A 25631-nucleotide genomic window follows, 5' to 3' on the forward strand; every position below is an offset into this window, starting at 1 on the left:
TGCATTTTGTCTGATTTAATAACATTATTGGTGTGGTAACAAGTATTATTTAAGGACATTAAGAAAAGTTTTCAATTTGTGTACTCGGGTGCGTATAAGTGCCACAAATGCTTATGTAGTCATTACGTATACGTAATGAGGTCATGACACTAGATTACATTCTAATAAGTTCCTTTATATATTTTTTTTATATGAGAAATCGTAGTGTTATAATTTTTTTTTAATTCATATATGTATTTGCATTTACTGTGTCATCATATTAAATGATTTGTATGTTTTACAATGTTGTTTTTCCAAAACACTTTTCGTTTACAAATGACATAGACATTACAAATCATTGACATCTATGCCTCTTCGTGTGTCAAATCATTTTCTAGACCCTCTCTTTTGGGTCAATATTTGCCACACACATTACACTGTCCCCCATATGGGGCTCAAGTAAGCTTACTAAGTGTGTGTTGTCTAGCTGTTAGCAATTATACCGGCGCTTACCTTACCTAAGAGGGGCCATATAGATGGAGGAACAAGAGAAGCACCTAGCTGCTAGCTGTTAGTATAATAAAGTCAAAGTTTTTCAGCTGTTTGATTGTTTGTTTGTTTGTATGTAGGTTGTTTGGTGTCTGCCGCTGACAGAAAAAAACCCACTTGTTATGTGCGGTAACTTTAGCGGCAGCCAAAGTCGCTGCTTAACGCCTCGCCAATGCGTCGACGTTGGCATCGAAGCTCTGTTTTGTCAGTTAACAAGCGGCAGCATTCAGGTTAATTTCGGCTCCAGCCAAACGCAAATGATCAGTTCATTTTTAGTGCTGGTACGCGACGGTCGACTTTATTCCGATAAACAACTTGAATAGTAACATAACATTCTAATTTTGTAACCAAAAACAAAAGAAACAAAAGCAAGAGAAGAAAAATAGAATTATACAGTGAAATAATCTCAAGAGAGAGAGAGAGAGAGAGAAAGAAATAGAAAAAGTAACAAAGTCACAAAGTCACACACAAGAGCCGAAAACCTTGCGAGCGCACACGTACACACACACACACACCTTGCAGTTTTGTGTTAGGCACTAAGCATTAGCCTAGCACCATAGTGAGAGCTTGCGGATTGAGTGTAAAAGAGCTAAAGAGTGTTAAAATGTTAGAGAGCTGTAATGCAATGAAGAGCACTAAACATTAGAACAAATACTAAAAGAGAGTTCTGTGGTGCCTTTATTTCTTCACACAGAGTGAGATTTGTAGGCTCTTTACTGTTTTTTGTTTGTTTTTGTGTGTGTTTTTGTTGGTGTTGCTTTTGCTTTTACTTTTCCCCTGCGGCTTATGTTGGATTGCTAAGTTAACCAAAACCAATTATTAGTATATTTTGTACCTTGATAGCGCTTTGACTGGCGTTTCTTTAATTTTTTCGTTTTAATTTTTTCTCTCGAAACCTACACGGTGTTAGCTAAGCGCTTTTTGTTTTAATTTTTTCTGTTTTTTCGGTTTTGTTGTTTTTGAACGACTAATGTTCGTGTAAATATGTATCACTGTGAATGTTCGTATCGCTCAGTATACTGTGTGTGTGTGTTTGTTTGTGTTGACTTTAGTGAATAATATTTAAAAATAAAGCATTTCGACATTTGGCCATTGTTTTTGCGTGCGTTGTTAAATTTTTATTCGTGACAAGTAATCAATAAAAAGAAATTATTTTTTAAACAAACCCGCAATCGAACAGAGCTAAAGCAGCCAACGAAACACATCAGCATTTAAACGAAACACAAGTTTTCTAATGAATTTTTGTTGTTTTAGACAAAATCCTTAGAAAATTTAACGAAAAAGAAAAAAATAACGACGAAATCCAACGACACTTATTAATGGAAATTTAAAGAAGAAAAAAAGAAAGAAAAATTTACGACAATACTTAAAGCTTATATCACAAAAGGAATAGAATAAAGTCAATTGCAAAAGTATTAACAAAAGTGATAAAAACATAGTGAACAAATAAACCTTTAAAGTATCCCCCCCAAACAAAAATCCTACCTTGAGTTTGTGCCCAACAGTGAAAAATTAGAGAAAACTGACAAAATGGTCTCAAAAAACGCCAAAAAGAAACAGCATGGTTCCTCATCATCCTCAACAGCGGCTAACACAACAACTCCTTCCTCCTCCACGAAGGCTGTGAAAGAATTACACAAGAATAACCTGCAAGCATCATCGGCTGGTGATTTCTATCAAGTGGGCGCTGGCACTTCCAAAGTCTACAAGGCCTCTTCATCCACAAAAAAATCTTCGGCCATTAGCAGTGAGACCAGTGTAACCGAAATTCAAACCAACAATGAGGCCTCGAAAGTATCCTCCTCCTCATCTTATCATCAGGAGATGTCCGATGAGTTTTCCTCCAGTGGGAAGATCATAGCCTCCATTGATCTCCTCAGTGAGAGTGCCACACAAGAGCCGGTGTTTTCGGTACCCATCGATGTGGTGGAGATTAGCAATAGTGCTAGCGCGGGAAGTGTTAAGAAAATGTATTCCACCTCCTCCTCGTCTGTCATGCAGTCATCCTCTTCAAAGTCCCAACAAATGTCCTCCATAACATCCTCCTCTGGCATGTTGGGCATTGATGGTGGAGGTGTGGGGGGTGGCTATATTGTCGATGTGGAATTTCAGCCTGAAACTGTGATCATCAAAGACGAATCTAAGGCTACCCAACAGGCGTATCAATCGACTGCCAAAACCATAAACGGTGCTACCGAAATGACATCATCGTCGATGTTGTCAAGCCAGTTTAAGGCCAACGAGTCGGTTAATGGCACTACCATAAACGAACAAAATCTATCCAACACCGAGTACTCCACATATTCCACGCCAAATTATGGCAAAATGACGTTAGGCTCCCCTGGGGCGGGTGGCATGGAGCAATTGCTGCAGGCACCTAACACTCCAAATACACCGCAACCATATCAGGTCACCATGCCGGTAACACCCACAACCTCAGGTTCGAAAATACCAGCACAACAGGGTAATCAGCAGCCAACATCCTCGAGAATCATACAAACCAAGTCTTCCAAAGATGATTTTACTGCCAATACCATGCAAGACAATAAGACCACCACCACTACCACCACCACAAACCTGCTAACCAGTATTGAGAATACTAACAACAACAAGAACTTGAAAAACTCAATAACATCATCATCATCATCATCATTTCCACCCAACACACGCACCACGGATTATATGTTGCAAGATAACAACATCAACAACACTACAACGTCGTCGTTGATCAACAACTCCAGCACCAGCAGCAACAAAAAATCCTCCACCTCGAAACAAATTACCGAAAAAGAGTCCACCACCCAAGAGAGTCTCACGAAAAAGAGTAAAACTGTTAATAAAAAAGAGATTTTCGATGTGAAAACCAAAACCTGGACTGAATACAGTGACGATATTGGCCCCTCCAGCATCAACAAGAAGCAGCCCAGCTATGAGCGTTTCGTCAGCCACGGCCGAGATGGCACTTGCAAAGTCACCTACAAGAAAAAGATCTACGATCAACGCAACAACAGGTGGCGTGTGGTCGAAGAGAAATGCGTCGACAATGCTCATGACAATGTCTTTCCCGAAATAGCCGATGATGTCATCAATACGACACGAACCACATACACAACCAAGATTTATGATTCTAAGCTGGGCCAGTGGAAAGTCGTCGACGAGCAATCGTATGTGGATGCCAAAGCTTATGTGCCCCAAGATATTGTTCGTGAGATTGAGAAAGATAATACCGATGTGGCCAATATAACAACAACGACGGAAATCACTAAGGTGAGTGCATGCGTATATGTGTAAAGAGAATAGAAGAAGCAGAAGAAGTGAAAGAGAGGAACAGAGTTATTTAAGAGAAGAGAGAGAGAGAGAGAGAATGAAGAAAGAGATTAATTTTGGGCCTATTTAGGAGATGGTGGGGAGTATAATTTTAGAATTTTTTTTATTGAGAAGCTTACTGGAAATTGACAGCAGCTAAAACATTTCTTAGCACTCATACACAATGAGCTGGTGAGGAATCTGTTAATTGATCATTAATATGATTTTTGCTTTTATTACGTTGAAGTTTTGAATATATAAAAAAGAAATTTATTTAAAATAGAAAGCGATATTATTCAGTTCGTTGACATTGTTTGGCATGTTGTATTATTTGATAACGAATATGTCTAAAAGTTGGACCAGAAGGACCAAAGGGGTCTTGAGGATTTTGACCTCCTCAAACCCTAGGCAATATGGTATCGAATGAAATGTATTAGCGAGTAGATTACGAATGTGCAAAAACCTGTTTAAAATTGGACCAGGAAAAGAGCTACGGGGTCTAGAGAATCTGAACTCCCCTCTTACCCTGTGCAATATGGGTATCACATGAAAGGTATAAGCGAGTAGATTACGAATATGTAAAAACCTGTGTAAAAGTTGTACCCGGGAAGGAACTACGGTTTCTTAAGAATTTTGAACTCCCCTCTAACCCTAGGAAATAGGGTATCAAATGAAAGGTATTAGTGAGCTGATTACGAATATGGAAAAACCTGTATAAAATTTGGAACCGGGAAGGACCTAGGGGGTCTTTAGAACAGCGATGTCATGCGCACTAAAATCCAATTTTCTCGATAAATGATTACTCGTATAATGTAAAAAAAAAATTTTGCGGTAAAAGCTTACGACTATGGTTACAAAACTTTATGAAGCCTTAAAATAACTTGCAACATCTCGAAATATTGATCTTCGACCCCATAAAGTATATATATTGAGTTGATCTAGCCATGTCCGTCCGTCAGTCCATCCGCCTGTCGAAATCACGATAGAGGTCGAAAGCGTAAAGCTAGCCGCTTAAGATTTTGAACAGGTACTTACTATTGATGTAGTGGCATCATCATGTGGCATGGGGCTGATTAATATCCGCACCCTCTTTTCAACCTAACCTAACATACTATTGATGTAGGTCGTTGGAGATTGCAAAACGTGGACCGATTTGGCTCATTTACAATCCCAGCCGACTTACACTAATAAAAAGTATTTGTGCAAACTTTCAAGCACCTAGCTTTACTACTTCGAAAGTTAGCGTGCTTTCCACTGACAGACGGACATGGCTAGATCGACTTAGAATGTCATGACGATCAAGAATACGTATACTTTATGGGGTCTTAGACGTATATTTCTAGGTGTTACAAACAAAATGACGACATTAGTATATCCCCATCCTATGGTGGAGGGTATAAAAATTTTGACCAAAATCGGTTCAGATTAAGATATAGCTCCCACATATATGTTCTACAGATTATGGGTAATTTGCTATAATGTTGTCACTTGTCAACCGTAGTTAATACAGTTTGAACGCATTTGCTCGTTTCTAGATTTGGATTTGATTAAATTTAGCCATTAATAGAAATTTTGTGGAAATTTGCTTTGAACGAGGTTTATTTTTATACTTTCTTTAAAAAACAACCAAAAATACCTATTTTAATGCTTTATTAAGATTTGTGAATACGGCCGTATATATTTTAATGGTTATTCTAGGCGTATAAGTGATATTAATTATTAGTGCATGAGAGCGTATGATCAATTATAATTAGTTGTAACACTAAGGAAAGGCAGTGGGATCCGTGACACCGAGGAAAGAATGTCCTCCTATAACGCTGTACGCTTGTGTTCGAATCCTCACTTGAATATCGGAAAACATTTTTTTTTGCGGCGGTTACGCATTTCTAATGCTGGCGACTACATTTGTGAGGTACTGTACCATTTGAAGTGTTATGTGAGTCATGTAAAAACGTCTCACCATAGAGTGTGGGACGCCTTTCGAACTCGGCTTTTAAAAGAAGTTTTATTTTATTATTGAGCTTACATTTGAATCGGGCAGCACATTCCCCAATGGAAGGTTTGTGAAAAAATTTGCAATATATTAAAAAGGGGCCTAAAAAGAAGTTTTTTTTATTATCGAGCTTACATCTGAATCGGACAGCATATTCCTAATGGGAGGTTTGTGAGAAAATTTGCAATTTATTAAAGAAAGGTCCTAAGCTAGGGTCAAAAATATTCTAATAGTGTCAAATTCAGCTGTGATCTGACAATCCATTTTAATATTTATATGCTGTATGACGAATATAGTTGGATTATGTCCCTTTAAGTAGCAAAATAACATAAAGAAATTTTATAACAACCCTTTTAAGCAATACAAAACAATTTTAGTTTCCCAGCATGCCATTTACTTATTTGTTTCTATTTTGGGATTGTGGGAACTATGACGTACATTTGGTGGAATGGTTGATGACTTCTTAATGAAACACTTTTCAGATCTTAAAATTTCAAATCAATATAACACAAGTGAAAATTTGTTTGAAATAAAATTATCGTAGACACAATGTGGCTTTGTGGCTTTGTGGCAATGTGCTCAGAGACCGTAACTAATAAATGTGTCAAGTCATGGACATCGTGGTCCGTTTCAAAATGAAATATGTCAGAAAAATGTTTTCTATGAAAACAAAATGAAAAACCAAATATTTTCACACAAAAACAAATGTTTTATCTTAGTTTGCAAAAGTGTGTCATCATCATCATGAATATCATCAGCAGCTTCTTAGGAATAAAATATAATGTATTCTTATGCGTTGTTGTTGAATTGTTTTGTGCTGAATGATTTTCACACGGAAACGCATAAATTTCATAAAAAAAAATTCTATTAATTTTATAGTTGAACATTTCTTTTTTGATGTCTTAGTTTACAGTTAATCGTTTTTCCCGCTGATCAACAATTTGTTGCAAAATCCCTCGGATTATAATGTTAGGGTATGATTTTTGGGTCATAAAATTTGAGGATTTTTATTAATTTGAAAATGAATACAAATAGCAGACAATGAAAAGAAAATGAAAAGTTCGGCCGGGCCGAATCTTATATACCCTCCACCATGGATCGCAATTGTCGAGTTCTATTCCAGGCATCTCTTCTTAGGCAAAAACGGATATAAGAAAAGATTTGCTCTGCTATTAGTGCGATATCAAGATATGGTCCGGTTTGGACCACAATTAAATTATATGTTGGAGATTTGTGTAAAATGTCAGCCAATTCGAATAAGAATTGAGCCCTTTGGGGGCTTAAGAAGTAAAACAGAGAGATCGATTTATATGGGAGCTGTATCGGGCTATAGACCGATTCAGACCATAATAAACACGTATGTTGATGGTCATGAGAGGATCCGTCGTACATAATTTCAGCCAAATCGGATAGAAATTGCGCCCTCTGGAAGCTCAAGAAGTCAAGTCCCCAGATCTGTTTATATGACAGCTATATCAGGTTTTTGACCGATTTGAACCATACTTAGCACAGTTGTTGGATATCATAACAAAATACTTCGTGCAAAAATTCATTCAAATCGGATAAGAATTGCGCCCTCTAGAGGCTCAAGAAGTCAAGACCCAACATCGGTTTATATGGCAGCTATATCAGGTTATGAAACGATTTGAACCATACTTGGCCCAGTTGTTGGATATCATAACAAAACATGTCGTGCAACATTTCATTCCAATCGGATAAGAATTGCTATATCAAAACATGAACCTATATGGCCCATTTACAATACCAACCGACCTATACTAATAAGAAGTGTTTGTGCAAAATTTCAAGCGGCTAGCTTTACTCCTTCGGAAGTTAGCGTGCTTTCGAGAGACAGATGGACGGACGGACAGACGGATGGACGGACGGATGGACGGACAGACGGACGGACGGACATGGCTAGATCGACATAAAATGTCGCGACGATCAAGAATATATATACTTTATGGGGTCTCAGACGAATATTTCGAGTAGTTACAAACAGAATGACGAAATTAGTATACCCCCATCATACGGTGGAGGGTATAATAAAAATGAAGAATGTAGGAACTAGAGAGGGATGCAGAGCGTTTTCATAGATTCTATATTATAATAAAAAAAAAAAATAAGAATTTAAATAAAAGAAATATTATAAGAAGTAAAATACGTAAATTATGCACAGTGTTTGCTAAGTCTTCTTTGGGGACAAAAAAAATATAAAAAGGTGGTTAGTTCAGGCCGTAAAAAATTAAAATAATTCACGCAGATTGGTGTGTAGCTAACCCCTCCCTGGATCCCCATTTTTACCCAAAAACAAGAATCTAACATGCAAGTTTGGGGTAAGTTGTCTGGTGGGGGTGGGCTCCTTAACACAAAATCCCCCCCAAATATATGTGTATTTACTAATCAGCACAATATGGGGCATATATGAAAGTTTTTGAGAAAAATAGCAAATATGTTCAAACTGTATTAACTTCGGTTGACAAGTGACAACATTATTGCAAATTTCCCAAAATCTGACGAATTAATATGGGATATACATGTAAATCTGAACCGATTTCGAGCAAACTTCTTAGATATTGTGGTAGTTGTCGAGGAAAGTGTTGTGCAAAATGTTGGCCAGATTGGCCAATAAATGCGGTTGCACTAACTCTAGAAGTGAAAATATAAGGCAGCTATATTTTAATCTAAACCGATTTCTATGAAATTCACCAGTAATGTTGAAAGTCACAAGAAAATACTTCCTGCCAAATTTCGAGAGGATTGGCTAGCAAATGAGCACTTTATTGCAATATTTCTCAAAAGCGGGCGAACATATATATGGAAGCTATATCTAAATTTCAACCCATTTGGAGCAAATTTCTCAAATATTGGAGTGGTTGACGAGAAAAGCGTTGCACAAGGTTTTTTCACGATTTGTCAATAAATGATTTTGCAGTGGCTCTAGAAGTGAAAATCGAGCTATATATTGGGTTGCCCAAAAAGTAATTGCGGATTTTTCATATAGTCGGCATTGACAAAATTTTTCACAGCTTGTGACTCTATAATTGCATTCTTTCTTCCGTCAGTTATCAGCTGTTACTTTTAGCTTGCTTTAGAAAAAAAGTGTAAAAAAAGTATATTTGATTAAAGTTCATTCTAAGTTTTATTAAAAATGCATTTACTTTCTTTTAAAAATCCGCAATTACTTTTTGGGCAACCCAATACATAAATGACACCTATAACTAAATCTGAGCCGAATTCTACGAAATTCACCAGTAATGTCGGAAGCCATAAGAAAATCCCTCTTACGCGAGAATCGGTTAACAATTGAGCACTTTATTGCAATATTTCTCAAAATCGGACGAACATATAAATGGAAGCTATATCTAAATCTCAACCGATTTCGCGCAAACTTCTTAGATATTGTGGTAGTTGTCGAGGAAAGCGTTGTGCAAAATGTTGGCAAGATTGGCCAATAAATGCGCTTGCAGTGACTCAAGGAGTGAAAATCGGGCGATACACATATATTGCAGCTATATCTATATCTAAACCGATTTCTATGAAATTCACCAGTCCAGCGGCGAGAGCCATTGCCATTGTCTTAGCGTTCGAAGCCATCAATACAACTTCCAACAGATGCACAGAATCTTGTGTGTACCATGGAAGTAGAATAATTTGTGCAGACAGAAAATTTGCCATTACACAAAAACACATACATTGGGAAAAGTACAGCTGATAGACAGGGTTGTCGAGCGTGGTTAATGTGGTAATTGTATCATAGATGCGTTTTCGTTATTAATATGATTCAATAGCACGGTCCTTGAAGCCATCACACCAAAAATGGTTGAAAAATCTTCCAACCAAAGACGAAACGCGTCCCATAGTGGTTGGTGTGTGTTGCTATCTTTGGCTTTCCTGTTCCCTTTGTATCTCTGATCATTGAGCTCGTCTCGAAAGAGAAACAAACAAAAATTGTAAAATTTTATGATCTTCGCCCCAAACAGGCAAAAAACTTGAAAAGTGAAATTCACCAGTAATGTTGAGAGTCACAAGAAAATACTTCCTGCCATATTTCGAGAGAATCTGTAAACAAATGATCACTCTATTGCAATATTTCTCAAAATCGGACTAACATATATATAGGGGAACTACATCTAAATCTGAACCGATTTCGAACAAAATTCTGAAATATTGTATTGTGGTAGTCGCCGAGAAGTCGCCGTTGTGCAAAATTCTGGCAAGATTCATCTATAAATGTGCTTGCTGTGACTCTAGGAGTTAAAATCGGGACCTATATGGTTGCCCAAAAAGTAATTGCGGATTTTTTAAAAGAAAGTAAATGCATTTTTAATAAAACTTAGAATGAACTTAAATCAAATATACTTTTTTTACACTTTTTTCTAAAGCAAGCTAAAAGTAACAGCTGATAATTGACAGAAGAAAGAATGCAATTACAGAGTCACAAGCTGTGAAAAAATTTGTCAATGCCGACTATATGAAAAATCCGCAATTACTTTTTGGGCAACCCAATATATACATAAATGAGAGCTATATCAAAATCCGAACCTGAATTTCGAGAGAATCGGTTAACAAATGACCATTTTATTGCATTATTACTACAAATCGGACGAACATATATATGGGAGCTATACCCAAATCTGAACCGATTTTTTCCAATTTCATTAGGCTTCGTCTCTAGGCCAAAAAACATGCCTGAGCCAAATTTTAAGACAATCGGATAAAAACTGCGACCTGTAGGACAGAGAGACAGACGGACAGACAGACAGATGGACATAGCGTAAATCGAATTAAAAAGTGATTCAGAGTTGATCGGTATATTTATCAATGGGTCCATCTCTCTTCCATCTAGGTGTTACAAACAAATTTACTAAGTTATAATACCCAGTACCACATTTGTGGTAAAAAAACTTAAAAAAACGTCTCCACAAATAGGTTTCAATCTGTGGCACACCGTTCGGACTTGGCTATAAAGAAGAGGTCTCATTTCATTGAGCTTAAACTTGAATCGGACAGCGCTCAGTGATGTGTAAAAAGTTTGTCCCTGTCCCTTAATGGAATGTCCATGGGCAAATTTGCATTTGCTATAATGACAATGGATATCAAATAATGGTTATTTGGGAGTTAAGGACAAATAAGACATACCAATGCTAGGGCAAATATCTGTGGCGACATCCCTCCTTCAAAGTCTCCCAAAAAGGGGAAAACACACCGATCAGTACAATATGGGATTTAAATTTAATGCATTCTTTGGTCAGTCACCTTACCCCCCAAATAGTCCCTAAAGCGAACAATGTGAAACTTAAATGAACGATTTTTAGTAATTTAGTTATCTATCATCCATAATTAAAGAGCCGCAGCATATCTACAAAAAAAAAACACCGAGCGAGCTTCAAGACCCATTAGTACCATTTGATACCTAATTAAGGCATTTCGAAGCAAAGTGCTGTTATAAATTACCAAATGTAAAATTGAAGATAGCCCAGTTCAATGAAAATCAAATTTAAAATAAATATTTTAATAAAAATCAAATTTTGACAAAAATTTCTTCGAAATAGAAATACAAAAATTTTTTTCCTATAAAATCATTTTCTTTGAGAATAAAATGGAAATTTTGTGTAAGAATTAAAATTTCAAGTACAAACCAAATTGTGGCAAAATTTTAAATGAAATGTTAAGAAAAAAAATTAAAATCTTGATTAAAATTATTTTTTGCGAAAATATTTTTTTTTTGATAAATAAAAAATAAAATTTTAACACAATATGGGACTCCAATGAAAGGTAGTCAGGAGTAAAGTAGGAATTTCATATTAGAAATTGCGTCCGAGTAACTAGGCCGCCCCGAACCTTAAAATAGGTTTTTTTTGTACGATAATGACAATATGTGACTCTAACGAAAGGTATTCGGGAGTAGATTATGGACAGAAAGGAGGCCATAAAATTTTTTGATATTGGAAGGGGGCGGACTCACCCCCTTGCCCCAAAAACATCATCCATGCCCAACAAATATGGACAATATGTGTATCAAATGAAAGGTATTTGAGAGTAGAATACGGATATGGTATTAAAAATTAGGTTCAAATATCCAAGAAGTCGGCCCCAAAAACTGCCCAAACAGACACATTGGGTGTATATATCAATATGGGACTCAAATGAAAGGTATTCGGGTGAAGATTACAAATAAGACATAAAATATGATGTCGGGTCATCCTCACGCCAAAAATGCCACCCAATTGAGAATTTACTTGATCATAGCTATATAAGATTCAAATGAATGTTACTTGTAAGCCGTAATTTTTGTCCGATTTATGTGAAATTTGTATGTAGTGTTCCGTTAGTAATTCCAACAACTGTGCCACATACGGTCCAAATAGGTCTATAACCTGAAATAGCTCCCATATAAACCGATCTCCCGAGTTGACTTCTTGAACCCCCGGAAGCCACAAATTTCGTCCAGTGTGGCTGACCAAATCGGTCTATAAACTGATATAGCTTCCAATGGGAGGTTATAGACCGATTGACACAGTTATTGGATGTCATAAGAGAACAGCCACATCGGACGAAATTTGTGGCTTCCGGGGGGGTTAATTGTACAAAATAAAAACTTTATTAATTTTTTTTGCTATTTTAGATTTACGATGCAAGCATTAATGACTGGCGTGTTCTGGATGAAAAAACGCGTACTGATGTCATTGAAAAGATTGTCGAGACACCGAAGAAGACCGTCTACATAGATGAATTTGTGGAGATCGAAAAGAATTCCAAGATATTGGAGGAAAATGAGAATTTGGAATATAATTTGAATAAGACCTCCAAGCGCAAAGATATCACAGAGAACATCTATGATGAGACCGATGAAAGGCTAAAGACTGTCAATAAAAATAAGAAAACAATCGATTCACGAAAAGTAAGTATCCCACGGAACGACAAAAGCAAAAACAAAAATAATAATAACCACTACTTTTCAACCAAAATTTTAGGATGGAGTCGACAAGTGGAAAAGCAGCACCCACACGGAAATGTGTATATGCGAGATCTGTACTTGTGGGTAAGTTAAAGCCGTAGATTCTCACCCCCTTACAAACAAAATTCTGAATTTTCTTCTCCACCCCAATTGCAGACGTCATCATTGCACAACCAGTGAAACTACTAAAACCATTAAAACCGACTCTCTTATTGAGTCTACCGGTGAGTTTGCAATTAATCCCTACTCTCACTCATCCAAGACTAACAACATTTTGCCCTACCCACAGATATGGTTGATAATGTTGAAACCAGAATACGCACAAATACCTGGTCCAAGGATGACTATGAAAACAATGAATCTCTAACCACAATCAGAAAAGGTCCCAAGGACTCTCCCAAACCACTGCCAGATGGGCCCGATCGTTATACGAAGGACACGACTAAGGATACCACTATTCTTGAGAATGAAGAATATGAATATATCATCAGAACCAAGCCAGCCAGACCACAGGACAATCTAAAGCCAGAAGGTGAATTCTACAAGCCGGAAAAGGAACAATATCGTCCCTCGGAAAGACCAGTGCCGGTTAAGCCCGAAGATAATTTGCGGCCGGAAGGAGAATTCTATACACCCGATAAACCGGGTTATAGACCAGCCGAGAGGCCACAGCAAAAGAGACCCGAAGATAATCTGAGGCCTGAGGGTGAGTTTTATGCTCCCGACAAGCCTGGTTTTAGACCAGCTGAAAAAACTCAGCGCATCATACACAAAGATAATCTTCGTACCGAAGGTGAAATGACATTTGTGGAAAAGGAGGAGTACAAATATGTTTCTCGCCCAGAGGCTGTTTTTAGGCCCGACAATTTGAAGCCGGAGGGAGAGTTTTATACGCCAGAAAAACCCGGCTATCGGCCTGCCGAACGGCCTCAGCAAAAGAAGCCTGAGGATAATCTAAAGCCTGAGGGCGATTTCTATACTCCTGATAAACCCAAATACAGGCCGGGAGAAAGGCCCTCTCAAGTGCGCCCGGAAGATAATCTACGTCCCGAAGGTGACTTCTATACTCCCGACAAACCCGGTTTCAAACCTGCTGAAAGGCCACAACAGAAGAAGCCAGAGGACAACCTAAAGCCTGAAGGTGATTTCTATGCTCCTGAGAAGCAGCAATACAAGCCCGGTGAAAGACCCACTCAGGTTCGTCATGAGGACAACCTGCGTCCGGAGGGTGAATTTTACACTCCAGACAAACCTGGATTCAGACCGGCCGAAAGACCCCAGCAGAAACGCCCAGAAGATAATCTAAAGCCTGAAGGTGATTTCTATACTCCTGACAAACCCAAATACAAGCCTGGCGAAAGGCCCACACAGGTGCGTCCCGAAGATAATCTTCGCCCAGAAGGTGAGTTCTATTCTCCCGAGAAACCAGGCTATCGTCCTGCCGAAAGGCCAGAACAAAAGAGGCCTGAGGATAACCTAAGACCCGAAGGCGACTTTTATGCTCCAGAGAAGCCTAAATATAAGCCAGGCGAGAGGCCCACTCAAGTACGCCATGAAGACAATCTTCGTCCAGAAGGTGAATTTTACACTCCCGACAAGCCTGGTTACCGCCCTGCAGAGAGACCAGAACAAAAACGTCCCGAAGACAACCTTAAACCGGAAGGAGATTTCTATGCTCCTGAAAAGCCAAAATATAAGCCAGGTGAGAGACCTTCTCAGGTTCGGCCCGAGGATAATCTTCGTCCTGAAGGTGAATTCTATAAACCCGACAAGCCAGGTTATCGCCCAGCTGAGAGGCCGGAACAGAAGAGGCCTGAAGACAATCTCAAACCTGAGGGTGACTTCTATGCTCCCGACAAGCCAAAATATAAACCGGGCGAAAGGCCCACTCAAGTGCGCCATGAAGATAATCTTCGGCCCGAAGGCGAATTTTACACTCCAGAGAAGCCAGGATATCGTCCTGCAGAAAGGCCAGAGCAAAAAAGACCAGAGGACAACCTCAGACCCGAGGGTGACTTCTATGCTCCCGAAAAGCCAAAATATAAGCCTGGTGAAAGACCTTCTCAGGTTCGACCGGAGGATAACCTTCGCCCCGAAGGCGATTTCTATACACCCGAAAAACCAGGTTACCGTCCAGCAGAACGCCCTCAGCCTAAACGACCTGAAGATAATTTACGCCCAGAAGGTGACTTTTATGCACCTGACAAGCCAGACTACCGGCCTGCCGAAAGACCAGTTCAGAAGAGGCCACAGGACAATCTCAAACCTGAAGGAGACTTCACAAAACCAGAAAAGCCCCAATATCGTCCAGCTGAGAGAACCGAAAAGATTATCCAACGGGATAATCTTCGAACTGAAGGTGAAATGACATTTACTGAGAAGGAAGAATACCAGTATGTGATAAGACCAAATCAGGTTCGCCCGGAAGATAATTTGAGACCCGAAGGTGATTTCTATACTCCAGAAAAGCCGGGTTATCGACCAGCAGAAAGACCAGTACAGAAGAAACCGGAGGATAATCTCAAGCCTGAGGGCGATTTCTATACACCCGAGAAGCAGAAGTACCGTCCCGGTGAAAGGCCAAGTCAGGTGCGACCAGAAGATAACCTTAGACCTGAAGGCGATTTCTATACTCCTGAGAAGCAGAAATATCGTCCTGGCGAAAGACCAAGTCAGGTGCGGCCAGAAGATAACCTTAGACCTGAAGGCGATTTCTATACTCCCGAGAAACAGAAATATCGTCCCGGCGAAAGACCAAGTCAGGTGCGACCAGAAGACAACCTTAGACCTGAAGGCGATTTCTATACTCCAGAAAAGCCCGGTTTTCGTCCTGCTGAGAGACCGGTACAGAAAAAGCCTGAGGACAACCTCAAACCCGAAGGTGATTTCTATACACCCGAGAAGGAGAAATACCGTCCCGGCGAAAGACCAAGTCAGGTACGGCCAGAGGATAACCTTAGACCAGAAGGCGATTTCTATACTCCCGAGAAGCAGAAATATCGTCCTGGCGAAAGACCAAGTCAGGTACGACCAGAGGATAATCTTAGACCAGAAGGCGATTTCTATACTCCCGAGAAGCAAAAATATCGTCCCGGCGAAAGACCAAGTCAGGTGCGACCAGAAGACAACCTTAGACCTGAAGGCGATTTCTATACTCCAGAAAAACCAGGTTATCGTCCAGCTGAGAGGCCAGTGCAGAAAAAACCGGAAGATAATCTCAAGCCAGAGGGCGATTTCTATACTCCCGAAAAGCAGAAATATCGTCCCGGCGAACGACCAAGTCAGGTACGGCCAGAGGATAACCTTAGACCTGAAGGCGATTTCTACACTCCCGAAAAACCAGGCTATCGTCCTGCTGAGAGACCAGTACAGAAAAAGCCTGAAGATAACCTCAAACCCGAAGGTGATTTCTATACTCCCGAGAAGCAAAAATACCGTCCCGGGGAAAGACCAAGTCAGGTGCGACCAGAGGATAACCTTAGACCAGAAGGCGATTTCTATACTCCCGAAAAACCAGGATACAGACCTGCCGAGAGACCAGAACAAAAGAAGCCGCAGGATAACCTTAGACCCGAGGGAGAATTCACCGTTCCCGATAAGCCATCGTACAAACCTGCCGAAAAAACCGAACGCATTATACGAAAAGACAATCTGCGCACTGAAGGTGAGATGACGTTCGTTGAAAGGGAGGAATATCAGTATGTTAAGCGACCAGACCAAGTTCGGCCAGAAGATAATTTGAAGCCGGAAGGTGATTTCTATACCCCCGAAAAACCAGGATACAGACCTGCTGAAAGACCAGTACAGAAAAAACCAGAGGATAACTTGAAACCTGAGGGCGACTTCTATACACCAGAGAAACCCGGTTTCAGACCAGCCGAAAGAGCGGTGCAAAAGAAACCAGAAGATAATCTCAAGCCCGAGGGAGACTTCTATACACCCGAAAAACCGGGCTATAGACCGGCTGAAAGACCAGAGCAAAAGAAACCGGAAGACAATCTTAAACCAGAAGGTGAGTTTTACACTCCTGAGAAGCCCAAATTTATGCCTGGCGAAAGACCGTCTCAAGTTCGTCCAGAAGATAATCTACGTCCCGAAGGGGAGTTCACTGTTCCAGATAAACCACAGTACAGACCAGCCGAAAAAACTGAACGAATTATCCGAAAAGACAATCTTCGCACTGAGGGTGAAATGACATTCGTTGAACGCGAAGAGTATCAATATGTCAAACGGCCAGATCAAGTTCGTCCTGAAGACAATTTGAAGCCTGAAGGCGACTTTTATACCCCTGAGAAGCAGGGCTATAGACCAGCTGAAAGACCTGAGCAAAAGAGGCCAGAAGACAACCTTAAACCAGAAGGACAATTCTATACCCCGGAAAAGCCGAAATTCATGCCCGGTGAGAGACCATCACAAGTCCGACCTGAAGACAATCTCAAGCCTGAAGGCGACTTCTATACGCCCGAAAAGCCTGGTTATAGGCCTGCTGAAAGACCTGAACAGAAGAAACCGGAAGATAATCTCAGACCTGAAGGCGAATTCTATACTCCCGAGAAGCCTAAATTCATGCCAGGCGAAAGACCATCTCAAGTTCGCCCAGAGGATAATCTCAGACCTGAAGGTGAATTCACCGTTCCCGATAAGCCACAATACAGACCAGCTGAGAGACCTGAACAAAAGAAGCCAGAGGATAACCTTAAGCCAGAGGGTCAGTTCTATACACCCGAAAAACCAAAATTCATGCCTGGTGAGAGACCGTCTCAAGTACGGCCCGAAGACAATCTTAAACCTGAGGGAGATTTCACTGTTCCAGATAAGCCACAGTATAGGCCAGCTGAGAGACCCGAACAAAAGAAGCCAGAGGATAATCTCAAACCAGAGGGAGAATTTTATGCCCCTGAAAAGCCGAAATTCATGCCTGGTGAAAGACCTTCGCTGGTTCGACCGGAAGATAATCTAAGGCCAGAAGGCGAATTTACCGTTCCCGACAAACCACAATATAGACCTGCGGAAAAAATTGAACGCATAATCCGTAAAGACAACCTGCGCACAGAAGGTGAAATGACATTCGTGGAGAGAGAAGAATACCAATATGTTAAGAGACCGGAACAAGTTCGGCCCGAGGATAACCTCAAACCAGAAGGCGACTTCTATACGCCTGAGAAGCAACGCTACAGGCCAGCTGAACGACCTGAACAAAAGAAACCAGAAGACAATCTTAGGCCTGAGGGAGAATTCTATACACCTGAGAAGCCGAAATTCATGCCTGGTGAGCGGCCATCACAAGTTCGACCTGAAGATAATCTTAAACCTGAAGGTGATTTCTACACTCCCGAGAAGCCTGGATTCCGCCCGGCCGAGAGACCATTACAGAAGAAACCCGAGGACAATCTTAAACCTGAGGGTGACTTCTATACACCTGAAAAACCAGGATATAGACCAGCTGAAAGACCAGAGCAAAAGAAGCCAGAGGATAATCTCAGACCAGAGGGCGAATTTTATGCCCCAGAAAAACCGAAATTCATGCCTGGTGAAAGACCTTCGCAAGTTCGTCCAGAAGATAATCTCAGACCTGAAGGTGAATTTACTGTTCCAGATAAGCCCCAATACAGACCAGCCGAAAAAACTGAAAGAATAATCCGAAAGGATAATCTTCGCACAGAAGGGGAGATGACATTTGTGGAAAGAGAAGAATACCAATATGTTAAGAGACCAGAACAAGTTCGACCCGAGGATAACCTCAAACCAGAAGGCGACTTCTATACACCTGAGAAGCAAGGCTACAGGCCAGCCGAGAGACCAGAGCAAAAGAAACCAGAGGACAATCTTAAGCCAGAGGGTCAGTTTTATACACCGGAAAAACCGAAATTCATGCCTGGTGAGAGACCATCACAGGTGCGACCTGAGGACAATCTAAAACCTGAAGGCGATTTCTATACTCCAGAGAAACCAGGCTACAGGCCAGCTGAACGACCTGAGCAAAAGAAACCAGAAGACAATCTTAGACCCGAAGGTGAGTTCTATGCTCCTGAAAAACCAAAGTTTATGCCGGGTGAAAGACCTTCGCAAGTCCGTCCTGAGGACAATCTCAGACCTGAGGGAGATTTCACTGTTCCGGATAAGCCACAGTATAGACCAGCCGAAAGACCAGTGCAAAAGAAACCAGAGGATAACCTTAGACCTGAAGGTGACTTCTATACACCGGAAAAGGCCAAGTTTATGCCAGGCGAAAGACCTTCCCAAGTTCGCCCAGAAGATAATCTGAGACCAGAAGGCGAATTCTATGCACCTGAGAAACCAGGCTTCAAACCTGCAGAGAGGCCGGTGCCAAAGAAACCAGAAGACAATCTCAAGCCGGAAGGTGATTTCTATGCACCCGAGAAACCTGGCTACAGACCAGCCGAAAAGACCGAGATTATCATACGAAAGGATAATCTACGCACAGAAGGTGAAATGACATTCACTGAAAAGGAAGAGTATCAATATGTCAAGAGACCAGAGCCCGTTAAGCGTTTGGATAACCTGAAGCCCGAAGGCGAATTTTACACTCCCGAAAAGCAAAAGTTCTTGCCTGGCGAAAGACCTTCCCAAGTCAAACCAGAGGATAATCTAAAACCTGAAGGTGAATTCTACACACCTGAGAAACCAGGATACAGGCCTGCTGAAAGGCCCGTGCAAAAGAAGCCGGAAGACAACCTTAAACCTGAAGGTGACTTCTACACACCGGAAAAGACAAAGTTCATGCCGGGTGAAAGACCTAGCCAAGTTCGCCCCGAAGATAATCTGAAGCCAGAGGGTGATTTCTACACTCCTGAGAAGCCTGGTTATAAACCTGCCGAAAGACCAGTTCAGAAGAAGCCTGAAGATAATTTGAGACCAGAAGGTGAATTCACGGTACCCGATAAACCAACTTATAAACCTGCTGAAAGAACAGAACGCATTATACGAAAGGATAACCTACGCACTGAGGGAGAAATGACATTTGTCGAAAAAGAGGAATACCAGTATGTTAAAAGACCAGACCAAGTTCGTCCCGAGGATAATCTCAAACCTGAAGGCGACTTTTACAAACCGGAAAAGCCTGGCTATCGCCCCGCTGAAAGGCCAGTGCCAAAGAAACCAGAGGACAATCTCAAGCCAGAGGGCGATTTCTATGCTCCCGAAAAGGTTAAATTTATGCCTGGTCAACGACCGCAACAAGTTCGTCCTGAGGATAACTTGAAGCCGGAAGGAGACTTCTATACACCCGAAAAGCCTGGATTCAGGCCTGCTGAAAGACCTGTTCAAAAGAAGCCTGAAGATAATCTTAAACCGGAAGGTGATTTCTATGCCCCTGAGAAGCCTGGATACAAACCAGCAGAAAGACCACAACAAAAGAAGCCCGAAGACAACCTCAGGCCTGAGGGAGAATTTACAGTTCCCGATAAGCCAACTTTCAGACCAGCCGAAAAGACAGAGAGAATAATAAGAAAGGACAATCTGCGCACCGAAGGAGAGATGACTTTCACCGAGAAGGAGGAGTATCAGTACGTCAAACGCCCAGAACCTGTTAAGCGCTTGGATAACCTCAAACCCGAAGGTGAGTTCTATGCACCCGAGAAACCCAAGTTCTTGCCTGGTGAAAGACCATCGCAAGTACGACCAGAAGACAATCTGAAGCCGGAAGGTGAATTCTATAGTCCCGAGAAACCAGGCTTTAGGCCAGCTGAAAGACCTGTGCCCAAGAAACCCCAAGACAACCTTAAAACCGAAGGCGATTTCTATACACCCGAAAAGCCAGGGTATAAACCGGCTGAGAGGCCAGTCCAAAAGAAACCGGAAGACAACCTCAAGCCTGAAGGTGAGTTCTATACACCCGACAAGCCGGGCTATAAACCTGCGGAGAGAACGCAGAAGGTTGTAAGAAAGGATAATCTGCGCACGGAGGGTGAAATGACCTTTGTCGAAAAGGAGGAATACACGTATGTGAAGCGGCCTGAACCTGTGAAACAAACCGACAACTTGAAACCTGAGGGTGAATTTTATGCACCAGAGAAGCCCAAGTTTACTCCTGGTGAACGACCCTCGCAAGTGCGACCTGAGGACAATTTGAAACCTGAGGGTGACTTCTACTCGCCGGACAAGCCTGGATACAAACCTGCTGAAAAGGTGGTGCCTAAGAAACCCAAGGACAATCTTAAAACCGAGGGTGATTTTGTACGTCCTGAGAAGTCTCCGTTTAAGCCCGCCGAGAAGACGGAACGCATTGTGCGCAAGGATAACTTGCGAACCGAGGGCGAAATGACCTTCACGGAGAAGGAAGAATACAGATATGTAAAGAGACCAGAACAAGTGCGTCCAGAAGACAATCTCAAGCCGGAAGGTGAATTCTATACTCCGGAGAAGCCAGGTTTTAAGCCTGCTGAAAAACCAGTCCAAAAGAAACCGAAGGATAATCTTAAGACCGAGGGCGATTTTACAGTGCCAGAGAAACCAGGTTACAAACCAGCCGAAAGACCAGTTCAAAAGAAACCAGAGGACAATCTAAGACCTGAAGGTGATTTCTATGCTCCGGAGAAACCCGGCTTTAAACCAGCTGAAAAAACTCAAAAGGTGGTGAGAAAGGACAATCTACGCACCGAGGGCGAAATGACCTTCACGGAGAAGGAGGAATACAAATATGTTAAACGCCCAGAACCGGTTAGGCAACAGGATAACCTTAAACCCGAAGGAGATTTCTACACGCCTGAAAAGGAGGGCTTCAAGCCAGCCGAAAGACCTGTCCAAAAGAAACCCCAAGACAATTTGAAACCAGAAGGTGACTTCACCGTTCCCGATAAGCCAGGCTACAAGCCAGGTGAGAGAACCACGCGAGTGATCAGAAAGGATAATTTGCGTACCGAAGGTGAAATGACCTTTGTGGAGAAGACGAAATTCATGCCTGGCGAACGTCCTAAGCAAGTGCGCCATGAGGATAACCTCAAACCAGAGGGTGAGTTCTATGCTCCTGAAAAGCCGGGCTTTAAGCCAGCCGAGAGACCTGTGGCAAAGAAACCCTCCGATAATCTCAAAACCGAAGGAGACTTCTACACTCCAGAAAAGCAAGGCTTTAAACCTGGAGAAAGACCAGTGGCCAAGAAGCCGGTGGATAATTTGAAACCCGAAGGTGAATTTACCACTCCTGAAAAGCCTTCCTATAAGCCAGCCGATCGTGTACAGCGTGTGGTGCGCAAGGACAATTTGCGAACCGAAGGCGAAATGACCTTCGAACAAAAGGACACCTATCAGTATGTGAAGAGACCCACACCCATTAAGCCAAGCGATAATCTCAAACCAGAGGGTGAGTTCTACAAGAAGGACAAGGAGGCAGGACCCAAAGATGTGGTGGACAGGGCCACACCTAAGCGCCCAGTGGACAATCTGAAAATGGAGGGTACCATGGAGATTACCCGCAAGAATCAGACTAAGACAGATCAGACCACAAGCGTGCGTGAAACAAGAAAGAAGGTGGTACACAACAGCTCTTCCATTACCTTGGGCACTGACACCTCCATACTGAAGACAACCAATCAAATGAGTTTTGCCTCGGGCAAGAATGCGGTGGCAGTAACCGATTTGAATACCCAGAAACCTGCCGACGGCATGGTCATAGTCTCAACCAAGAAGGTGACCACTGTCATTGGAAGCAAGACAAAGAAGGAACCAGAAACTCAGTATGTAAGACGCCAGGGCAAGGTCAATGTCATAGAGAATGTGGAAAAGTCTACCAAGGTTAAGAATGTCAAGAATGTGGAGAATATCTTTAATGAGGATGTGTCCGTGACTCAAAACCGCATAACAGGAGCCAAGAAGAGTATAACACACCATGATACCAATGAGATTGACAGCACGAATGTTGTTAACCGCAATGTCATACGTCATGATAACACCGACATTACCAACAAGAGTTTAACACAGCATGACATCAACAACACCTCATCGAATGTTATTAACAGAAATGTGGTGAATCAGCAAGACACCACCAACAATGTTATCAACAAAAAGGTGGTTCATCACCATGATACCAATAGCAATGTGGTTCATCGCCATGATACCACCAGCAATGTTATCAACAAAAATGTTACACACCATGATACCAATAATGTGGTGAATCGCACGACACATGGCCAACAAAATGACACCACCAAGCAAACCAATAGCAGCCACATTTTCAATGGCGGTAGCAATGGTGTGGTCTTGCGAGGTGGCCGCATTGTCACCACCTCCACAATTACCCAACACAATGACCATGAGTCCACATGTTTGGCCAGTAAGATGACAACCACCTCCAGCCATAAGACCCACACTGAAGGTTCCACCAGCACTACCACCACACGAAAGACCATTAATCAAAGAAATGGTAGTGGCTCAGATATGAAGAGCCTCATAAGTGGGGGTGGTGACACCTCCTACACTGTTGGCACTACAGGATCCAAAGGAACACGCACTACAGCCGAAAATGGACACGTAGTCAACTCCAAGTCGTCTAATGTCAGCTCCAACATAGCAGAAGTGAACAATGCCAGCTCATCTGCCAACATGTCCAGCAGCAGCAGCAAACAATTCCATCACCGCAAAACTGAATTCTCCTCCGAGTCCAATGTGGCCAATACCATATTGCAACGCAAGAACACACCCGCAGAATCCAATCAGTTGGGCAGTCTCACCTCGAATGCCAAGATCCATCGCAAGAGCATAATGAATCTGAACGAACAGCCCTCGAGTAATTGGTTCCCCACCGAGCGACAGAGCTACAGCAGCATGCATCGCCAAAAGGAAACCTCCGAGGGAGGCACATGTGCCCTCCACAATGCCAGCGAACGTCGCAGCTATTCCACCATACATCGTGAGACCAAGGAGCTGCAACAGGCCAACAAGACATCCTCCACCTCCTCTTCCGCCCTACAACACCACCACCATCATCATCACAGTTCTGGCGGCGGCGGCATTGATTTCCCCTCCTACAGTCGCAGCGAACGTGTGGTGACTCGCCAGCGTGGCAACCAATCCTCCATATCTCTGGGCGGTGATACCACCTCCTCCACCACCTCTAGCAACTACAAAATGGAATACAAAACAATTCCGGTCACAACCTGTGCTGTGCATAAGATAACACAAGGTGCATTCCAACACACTAGGGATACTCATGATCATAAATTTTTCAAAACTACCAAGTAAATTAAAATAAGCGAAACGTATACAACTAACACTGCTCTCCCCCCTCCCCCACCCTACCCTACGACCCCCCTAGAAGTAGTACATATGTAACATATAACCTAAATATATATACATAAATGCATCCACAGCATATTCTGTAAGGATCTGTATATCCTTGTGCGTATATATAAATAAACTTTGTATTAATTAATCGGATCGGATTAAGTTTTGATTTTGTAACTCTATGTTTGTTTTTTTTTTTTTAATTTTGTTTTTGTATTCATTTTATTGTAATGAAATATGAGCCATTCCATTTGTTTTGAAATGTGACTTAAGTCACTCTTCCCATTAACGGTTCATATGTGTGCATTGACACATTTAAACGGTCTGTGTGAGACTTTTAACAATCAAGCAATCAACTATTAATCAATTAAATTGAATAACCAAGCAATTGTTATAAAGATTTTTCAATGTTTTATTTTGTTTACGTTACCCCACACACACACACACAGACACAAACACATATCTTTGTTAACATATAAATAATTTTTTTTTTATTATTATTATCAACACTATTACCTACTAATTGACCAATCAAAACCTAATATTACCACTGTGTATCTAAAAAAAACTATATTTTTATACATCAAAAAATAAAGTAAAGACAAAAAACTCCAGACATTATTAATATACATATATAATAAATATATAAAACAAAAATGAACACTGCTCGAAAATAAATAACAATAATTTTTGGAAATGTGCAAATTTGTCTTTTTTTCTTCTTCTACCACTGCCAGGGTTACCGTATGTATTAAGTGGGCTATCTACTAACTTCACGTGTCCAATTGTTGCCAATCTATTTGAAATTAAGCCAGTGAAGAAAGGTTAAGACTTTTAAACCCCTTGCTCAGTACCAGATTGGATGAATATAAGCAAAATGTAATTTCGTGATATTTCGAACATATTCCAGCTCGAGAACATATTCAATGCGTTCTAGAAACCAACCACCATGGATTCTGCTAAAAATTTATACAAAATAAATTTATTTGAAGGGCATAATTTTATTCTACATAGCAAACTTCTGTCAAACAAGCAAAAATTAAAGCTTCTAGGAACCGAACAAGGATACTCTAGAGACCGGTTTATATGGGAGCTATACCAGTTTATAGACCGATTTGGACCGTACTTGGCACAGATGGAAGACAAAAAATTCGAAAAAAATTGCGACTTGTAAGGACTCAAGAAATCAATTCGGTAGATCGGTTTACAAGAGAGTCATATCTATTATTAAAATTCACAACAGAATACTATGTGCAAAATTTCGGCCAAATCGGACAAAATTTCGGCTTGTAAGAGCTCAAGAAGTTAAATCGGGAGATCGGTTTATATGGGAGCTATTTCAGTTTATTGGTCGATTTTCACTGTACTTGGCACAGTTGTTGGAAGTCACAAGAGAACACTACATGCAAAATTTCAGCCAAATCGGACAAAAATTGCGGCTTCCAGGTCCTCAAGAAATCAAATCGGCAGATCGGTTTATATGGGAGCTACATATATCAGATTATAGGCCGATTTACACCACACTTGACACAGTTACTGGAATTCACAACAGAATACTACGTGCTAAATTTCAGCCAAATCGGACAAAAATTGCGGCTTCTAGGC

At 41.2% G+C, this 25631-nt stretch overlaps 1 protein-coding gene across 3 annotated transcripts; it reads left to right on the plus strand.

Annotated features, from left to right (window-relative positions):
• The first annotated feature begins 805 nt into the window (after positions 1-805).
• Positions 806-24640, plus strand: LOC106088387 (titin). 3 transcript variants are annotated; one of them, XM_059368413.1, is made up of 6 exons: positions 806-972; positions 1709-3795; positions 12456-12731; positions 12805-12872; positions 12945-13012; positions 13078-24640. In XM_059368413.1, the coding sequence occupies exons 2-6, from the start codon at positions 2059-2061 to the stop codon at positions 23982-23984; spliced, it is 13056 nt and encodes a 4351-aa protein (XP_059224396.1). In that variant the 5' UTR covers positions 806-972; positions 1709-2058; the 3' UTR covers positions 23985-24640. The 3 variants fall into 3 exon arrangements, with proteins under 3 accessions (XP_059224396.1, XP_013109333.2, XP_013109334.2); XM_013253879.2 differs by having other exon boundaries at positions 1783-3795; XM_013253880.2 differs by lacking the exon at positions 806-972 and adding an exon at positions 1412-1528 and having other exon boundaries at positions 1783-3795.
• Positions 24641-25631: the final 991 nt, after the last annotated feature.

Source organism: Stomoxys calcitrans, chromosome 5 (genome assembly GCF_963082655.1).
Source record: "Stomoxys calcitrans chromosome 5, idStoCalc2.1, whole genome shotgun sequence".
Taxonomy (NCBI): domain Eukaryota; kingdom Metazoa; phylum Arthropoda; class Insecta; order Diptera; family Muscidae; genus Stomoxys; species Stomoxys calcitrans.

Coding starts and splice junctions, on each gene's coding strand:
- LOC106088387 (XM_059368413.1), top strand. CDS start 2,059: ATGGTCTCAAAAAACGCCAAAAAGAAACAGCATGGTTCCTCATCATCC. Junction 12,873..12,944: donor TGCGAGATCTGTACTTGTGG/GTAAGTTAAAGC, acceptor CCCCAATTGCAG/ACGTCATCATTGCACAACCA. Junction 13,013..13,077: donor CTCTCTTATTGAGTCTACCG/GTGAGTTTGCAA, acceptor CCCTACCCACAG/ATATGGTTGATAATGTTGAA.